The 8,163-nt window shown below is 40.3% G+C and overlaps 1 protein-coding gene across 2 annotated transcripts in view; it reads right to left on the bottom strand.

Annotated features, from left to right (window-relative positions):
* Window positions 1-884: 884 nt before the first annotated feature.
* Window positions 885-8,163, bottom strand: part of GABRB3 (gamma-aminobutyric acid type A receptor subunit beta3) — a 119,787-nt gene continuing 112,508 nt past the window's right edge. The window contains exons 6-7 of one of the 2 annotated variants that reach the window (XM_068424466.1): window positions 6,417-6,422; window positions 885-1,235 (exon numbers count right to left, since the gene is read on the bottom strand). In XM_068424466.1, the coding sequence (XP_068280567.1) occupies window positions 885-1,235; window positions 6,417-6,422 (357 nt within the window). The remainder of the gene's footprint in view (window positions 1,236-6,416; window positions 6,423-8,163) is intronic. The other variant, XM_068424458.1, reaches the window with a different exon arrangement.

Genomic DNA, 8,163 nt, shown 5'->3' with positions numbered 1-8,163 from the left:
TTAAATCTACAGCAGATGTAAAACACATTGATAGTAGTTGAATTCTCCGCTAAATTATACTAGAAATGTGCTGTTCTCTTTCAAAATGACATGGCAGCTGGAACCAGTCCAAGGGAAGGAAAGTGTGCTGTACATTTACAGTACTTACAAAAGATTCATTTCACTGTTGATGGACACTTAAAACGCTTGGTTGAAATATTATGAACATGTATACGTCTCCAAAGACCTAGAGCAACACTCCCATGATCAGTTTGCTTACTGCAGAAGAGAAAGCAAGAGATCATTAAAAACGCTGCCCATTCAGGACTGGAAAAAAAACATACTATGACATATATAAAATCAAGAAAGTTTAGCAGAGAAAAATAAATCTGGCTTGATGAAATTGTAGTTGATGAAACTGCAATATACATAACTTATTTTAAACTTACCAGTGTAACTCTACTGCTTTATGATTAGTGTGTATGGCAGCATTTACAAACAATGTTACTAAATACTGACTTTATACACTATTACAGCTGTTTGAAAATTTCTACAACAATCAAAGTTCTGTAGTGATAATATACACTTACTTTCTCAAGGCCTGTTGTTTTGATGACACCTGCCTTTTGATTTAAGAAGTTCCTCTGAAGTGCATTCTATGTTAAATTGTCCATAACCTCAGAACGAATGTGTACATGTGTGTGTGTATACATATACTTTCCTTTGCAGTGTGTGCTTTTAAGTACACACAATTCTTTGCTATATGTATTCACGCATACATGAGTATGGTCTACATAGTAAAAGTTCATATATATATATATTTATATATAAATATATATATAAACTCTGCAGGCAAGTAGTACTTCACTTGTTATAACTGAAGTCCTTTAAAAAAGTTCAGTCACTCAGTTAACATAGTATAGCCAGTAAATTAAGTTGAAAAGAGAAAATGTGAATGGAAACACCATTCTTGACCATCTGTCGATGGCATTCACATCTGTTAGATCAGGGATTTTTACTTTCAGTTGTGAAGACCTTCTTCGTAAATGGCCCCTCTTGCTGTGCGAGCCTGTTCTTTCTGACAAACGCCTTCCAAGGCTTTCACGATGTGAGCTCTGTTTTCTGTACTGGATTCCTGAGTTGTCAAAGGATATCGTTGAATTTCGGGCATCCGTAACACTGGTGATGACCTCGTTGCTTGCCACCTCGTTGTGAATTTCAAGTGATGTTAGCAGAATGTTTCCATGGGTGTCCACCTAGGGGGCAAAAATAAAAATACAAATTGTTTCAAAAGACTTGACATCTATCAGCAGAATGTGGGTGTATTTAAATCTCCAAACCCATAAGTATTTTAGGAAAGCATGTATTCATTTTAAACATGTGATAATCTTAGAAAAAATGGCAATACTCAGATGCTTAAAATTAGGCAAGTACTTAAATACTTTTAGAAACAGCATTATCATGATATTACCAACATCCAGTACAAAACCATATTTGGCAAAATCAATCATTTTCCTCTCCCTCTAAATCAGCCGCGTTCTAAAGGATGGTGCAGTTCAGTGAAATCTCTGCATTACTGGTGATGGGAGGAGAGGGTAAGGGAAGGATTCTCGCTCTGCTACAGCAGGAAATTAAATTAAACTGGACTAACTTTTTTCTGTCTGGGATTTTAAACCAGATGAAAAAAGTGGCTGTGAAGATTGCTAAAATCACAAGAATAGTTCTGACCTGCTGACCACTTTGCATTTTGCAGTCACAGAGCTTATTTACAAATTTTCTCTTAAACTTTTCCTTCCAAAGTCATTTGAACAGTTTTCCAAACATGGCAATGCTTAACTGCGGGGCTTTTCCACCTGGGTAAGTGAGCAATGAGCTTAAGACATGGAAGAAGGCTGCTGAACTGAGGAAATAGGCGGCACTCTTCCCTTCCACCTCCACATCCAAGAGGCAGTGAGCACAGTGTTGAGCACAGGTGAGCAATGTGATGCCATTTTTCAGTCATTAAGAGAAAGGTTCTGATCATTTAGAGTCTTTAACAAATTCTGGGCCAGACTCTCTAGTCCTCCTCAGTAGTGACAGAGGAGGAGCAGCACAGAGTTGGGTACGGCTCCTTCAATCCAGAAAAACTTCCAGTTCCCACAAGTGGCACTGACGAGGAGTCTCAAACGATGTTGTATCAGTGAGTATCTGGTAGCTTCAGCGGTGGGGCACCACATTCCCTTGTACCCCATGCCCTGTATGCTGGAGGATGGGCAGAGAACACAGCTGATGCAGGGATCAGCTCCAACTTTCCTGCCAGTTTTTGGGAAAGGAAAATGATGGCTGAAGGTAAAATAAATGCTCTTTGCTGCGTATTTTCAGCCAGTTAACGCATGTGTGACTCTGCTCAAGTGAATGCAGTTCCCCATGTCAGAAATAGATAGTGAATCAAGGCATACAGCATAATTTCCAGTTTTACACATACAATTTATTCATCCACAATTCATCCTGCAATTAATACATTTTTCTAACCTGCCACATGATCTAGCTGTGTTAACTGTGCAGCAGTTGAACATCTCATCCTGCAAGCATCTGTTTAAAAGTGGTTGACAAAACACACTATTGTCATGGGCTTTTGAAATCACGTCCTTTGCAAGCTTTGTGTGATGCATTAAAAGTATGCATAGCTAAGTATCTGTTCATATGCATTTAGCTTTTTTCGATCTATCTTGTTAAAATTCTGAAAAATGTAGCATTATTGATGCTACAGCTTATCTCTTCTCATGAAAACAATTATGATAGTATATCAGTAATGCTTTGCCAAGCTTCTTGAAAATGCAAAAAGAATATAAAATGCTATGAATGACATATAAGCAAGTAGAAAAAAAATCCTAAGGTATCCAACAAATCCTGCTGTTGTAGGCAACAGCACATTATGCTGATGAGTGCCTATAAATAAAAATAAACAACGTGAACCAAAATAATGGGGTGGAGAAGCCTCAGTGGTGATTAAGAAGAATTTATTTTCCCCATAGCAGAAACCCATTGGGTACAAAAGTACATGCTCGAGGTTTGTAGAAAGGAGTTCATGCTGTTGAGCAGTAGCTGTAACCAGGGAATACACATAAAGCTGTAAAATACAGTCATGGATACCGTCACTACTTATGGTGGTCTCTGAAAAGAACTTATTCAGTTTTCTCTTTTTTTTTTTTCACAAAGAGTACAAATTATGATCAGGATTTGTAACAGCATTGTGTAAAGTATCTCCACAATCTGCATTTTCCTTATGAAGCTTAAACCTAAATCTCTCATCCAGGCTGCCACGGCATCATGTCATCTCCTTTCCCATCTCCTCCCAGGTTTTGAGAAATGTCCTTCAGCTTACTAAAAAATGTCCCAGCAGACACCATTTTGCTGCGCTCCACCCTGACAGCACTGCCTTCCCCTTGCAGGTCTCTACTCCCTTTCCTTCCATCACCACAGATGTCAGCTGCTCTTTCCCTCAGGGCTTCGTGATCTCTCCTGATTCTGTCTACCACCTACATACATACAGACATTAGCCCATCCATAGATACTTTATCCTTCTACACTGAGCCTGGATTTTTGTAAGTGAGGTGTCAGCTGAAAGCTTGTACTCTGGAGGGTACACTTATGTATTCAGGCTTGTCTTGCCCAAGGAATTAATTTTATTCCACTTATTTCATTGCACTGCATAGCCGCCTTCACCTTATCTGCCAACCTTATATGCTACCCTAACGTGGCTTCTGCCTCTGATCTGCCAGTGCTGCTGCCACTTTTCACTGCTCATCACAGCATCTATAAATCAAACCTGAAAGGCAGTCAAGAAAGTTGCAATGTTTGTGTAAATGCTTTGTCTGAAGATACCATTATGTCCCATGAAGTTGCATGACAGCATGTATTTTCTCAAAATGTCAAATGAAACATACTTGGAAACATGCTTTTGAACTGCATCTCTGTTAACAGAGCAACAGACTTGCAAGTCAAATACAAGGAAGAAGCAGATGGAGAGAAGAAGGGGTCTGCAGAAACTGAAATCAGGCTTCTGGTCCACAGATACCCTCATGATCTATTCCTGCAAATTGTATTGATTCTTTCAGAGGTTTTGGATAAACCACCTTGGATAAACCACCTAAGCCCTCAACGTTAGAGCAATATACACTAATGCCTTGTGACAATCTTAAGGTGATGTTGTGAAGTATGAATACTTAATGAATGCAACATGTTAAAAAGTATTTGCATATAAGCATGACTTCTGAATGATTTTAGCAATGATTTAAATGACATTGACAAACGTACACAAGCTCTCTCAATGAATAAAGAAGCAAACCAATAATGGCAAGGTATCCTATGCAAGTCGACTCATGTTTGCCTGAATATACAGGTAAGGCAAAATCCTCCATGAGTGAACATGAGTGTTGTTTGGTGGCTGCAGGGAAAAAGTCACCCCAGGTATAGATATAGATTAAGAAAAGTAGCTGAACGGATTACAGACAGTCATGGCTACATATGACGAACAAGGCCAATGTCTGATAAAACTTTATAGTTTTACTCCTTATGAGCCTTAGCATGTAATTTTATCACCTGGCTCAAAAATGGCACTGTTTGTGCACTGGAAATTCTCCCCAAAATGTTAACACCAGGCTTTGCTCTCCAACCTTGTTATAAATCGGAGAGACGACATTGTGGATTTGGCCCCCTCACTCCTTACCATTCTTCTTTGTGGTGGTGAATGGGGCAAAGTCCAACTGGCGGCCGGTCACTAGCGGTGTTCCCCAGGGCTCAGTTCTGGGGCCGGTGCTGTTCAATATCTTTATAGATGATCTAGATGTAGGGATTGAGTGCACCCTCAGTACATTTACAGATGACACCAAGCTGGGTGGGAGTATCAATGTGCTGGAGGGTAGGAAGGCCCAACAGAGGGATCTGGACAGGTTAGATAGATGGGCCGAGACCAATGGCACAAGGTTCAACAAGAACAAGTGCTGGGTCTTACACTTCGGCCACAACAACCCCATGCAGCGCTACAGGCTGGGGGAAGAGTGGTTAGAAAGCGGCCCGGAGAAAAGAGACCTGGGGGTGCTGATCGACAGCCGGCTAAACATGAGCCAGCAGTGTGCCCAGGTGGCCAAGAAGGCCAATGGCATCCTGGCCTCTATTAGGAATAGTGTAGCCAGCCGGTCTAGGGAAGTGATCGTCCCTCTCTACTCGGCACTGGTGAGGCCGCACCTTGAGTACTGTGTCCAGTTGTGGGCCCCGCACTTCAAGAAAGATGCTGAGGTGGTGGAGCGAGTCCAGAGGAGGGCGACCAAGCTGGTGAAGGGTCTGGAGGGTATGACCTACGAGGAAAGGTTGAGGGAGCTGGGGTTGTTTAGCCTGGAGAAGAGGAGGCTCAGAGGTGACCTTATTGCAGTCTACAACTACCTGAAGGGAGGTTGTAGTGGAGTGGGAGCCGGCCTCTTCTCCCAGGCAACTAGCAATAGGACAAGAGGACAAAGCCTCAAGCTTCACCAGGGGAGGTTCAGGTCAGACATTAGGAAGCATTTCTTTTCAGAAAGGGTTATTAGACATTGGAATGGGCTGCCCAGGGAGGTGGTGGAGTCACCATCTCTGGATGTGTTTAAGAAAAGACTGGACATGGCACTTAGTGCCATGGTCTAGTTGCCATGGTGGTGTCAGGGCAATGTTTGGACTCAGTGATCCCAGAGGTCTCTTCCAACCTGACTGATTCTGTGATTCTGTGATTCTTTAAACTAAATATTTCTCTTTTTTGCCTTTTCTGCCAGCCCTGTCCCCGCACGCTTCTTATAGTCTCCTTTCTGCCCACCGTGGCTCCACCTGAAGCCATTCATTCCCTTTTGCCTGCTGTGGTCTCCACTGCCAGTGCTCCCATCTCCTCCCTCACACAAGCCAGGGCTGCTTGTTTCCACGGAGTGTTTCCCAGTGAGCTCATCAAAGCAGATGGAAACAGCCAAGTACCAAATCATTAATTAATTCTCTGCTGAATCAGCATGGATCCAAATAAGCAAAACTGATGCTCTTCTTTCAGAATCAATTTTAATCAAACCCAATCCCTCCCACCTCTGAACAACTACAGCTCCTGCACCAGGGTGAAGTGACTGAATCTCACATAACTCCATCTGGAGGCTGAGAAACATGAAATGCTGTGAGATGTTTTATACACAGAAAACCAGATTCACTTTTGAAGGTTCACCATTTCTAAGCTATACATATTACAGTACAAACAAAAAATCCAAAGACTCTGGCAGCCTACTGTCATTACACAAAAATAACCATAACTTACCTAACCAAAGCCAGAAAGTTAAGAATTAAGATAAGGCTCACAAAGAACCTTTGGTCCTTGCCCTTGGAGGAACACCACATCACCAATGGGTTCAACTTGGATTATATGTTCAATGCCCTTTTACACCTGGAAAGACCTGAATCTACTTCTTAATTCTAAACAAGATACCAGCTCATTTAGATGTTAAGTATTCTATTTTTATAGAAATTAAAGACAAGAGTTGCTATTGAATACCTTTCTTCAATCAAGATTCTTGGAAAACTTCAACTTTAATGCCAGTTTGAGAATACTTTACTGGGCTTGGGAAACTACCAAAAGGCTTGATTTACTATTAGGTAATGTCTGAATTATTTCAGGTCCATTTAGTTCTCTGTTTAATATTCCATAAATTTTAAGGAGTACTTTACAAAGAAATCTTTTTCTTCAGAAGTCTTTCACTCTACTATACAAAAAGAAAGAGAGGAAGCATTTTGCTCAAACCCCATAGGTATGTTTAGGAGTTCATCACTCCCAAATTTTTAAATATCATATAAACACTTTCCATCATATGAAGCAATATAAATGCAAATAGCACGTTTAAATAACAGCATGAAAAACTGTCTTTGTCGTTAGTCTTGCATTATTTTACATCAAAATTACTATTCAAGTACATTATCCCAGAAAATAGATATCCCCTTAAAATTATAATAAAATGGAAATTATTTTTGGTAGAAATTGTAATCTAGATTCCAGCTACCTGGTTCTCACCTGATCTGCCCTGGTGCAAGTGTTCATGGTTTTGCAAGAGGTAAACTACCTGGTAACAGTTTTCATCTTCTTTACTTATGTATAAATGGCTTTCCAACATGTAAAACAGTATGTGATCAGGCCCTAAGTATTATCTGGGCTTAAAGCAAAATTCATTGACCACATTATGCCTTGGATATTTTAAAAATAATTTAAAACTGCAAGCAAAACAAAAATGATAATATTGAGTGTTCTCCCTGAGTCTAAAAGTTGATACTTTTTTCACTACTGTTTTCATTTGTTTATATTAATTAATAAGCACAAAAAAATGAAAGATATAATTGTATCAGCCTAGTAGATGAGCCCAGGGTAACAAGCAGAACCCGGAAGATGGAAAGATCTTGAAAAACAAGAAAAGTATGAAAAAGAAAAATAATTAGGAACTTTCATATTAATATCACTGTCCAAGTAAGAATGGAGTTTGACAATTAACCTTGATGTATTTGAACAGAAGAAGAAAAGGAAACAAATGTATGGTCCTCCTTTGCCCTGTATTCCACATTGTCTGGATTCTTACAACTTAAGAATGTACTACGGATTGCACGTACAATCCTTCATACTGTCTCTGGATTTGCACCATTCATATTTGTGCAAAATGGCTGCAGAGGAAAATTAGTACATGTGTGAGTCTCCCAGTGCACACTGAATGTTGCTATTGTAAGCGCTACAGGATGAGATCTCTTCCCACAAGAACTGTGCTCATCACCCTTGACAGATATTTTTCAAAACTTGGCACCTACTCATCACACTTATGTTTCAGAAATATCCCACTGTTCAAAACAGCACCAAAAAAAGTATCCAGGGAAGATGAACATGCACAGGAGAATGCTGCCAGCTTTGCTATTCTCATATTTCCCAATTTAAACTGAGTGATAATTCTGCCACAGCAGCCAAGATATTCATTCTCAGAATAAAATCCCACTTGTGAGAAGGGTTGCTACAATTAACAATTCTTTAAAAGCGCTAAGTAGATGTAAGGGGCCTGAGCCTCTATTCTCAGCAATGCCTGGTGGGAAGCTGCTGCCTTGGCTAACAGCGGGGGTTTCAGCCAGGAATCTCCAGAGCTAAAAAAAAATGCAGGGACTGCCTGACGAGAA

The sequence above is a fragment of the Nyctibius grandis genome, chromosome 2 (assembly GCF_013368605.1).
Source record: "Nyctibius grandis isolate bNycGra1 chromosome 2, bNycGra1.pri, whole genome shotgun sequence".
Taxonomy (NCBI): Eukaryota; Metazoa; Chordata; class Aves; order Nyctibiiformes; family Nyctibiidae; genus Nyctibius; species Nyctibius grandis.
Note: the sequence above shows the minus strand (reverse complement) of the source record. Positions and strands in the feature narration are given on the sequence as shown.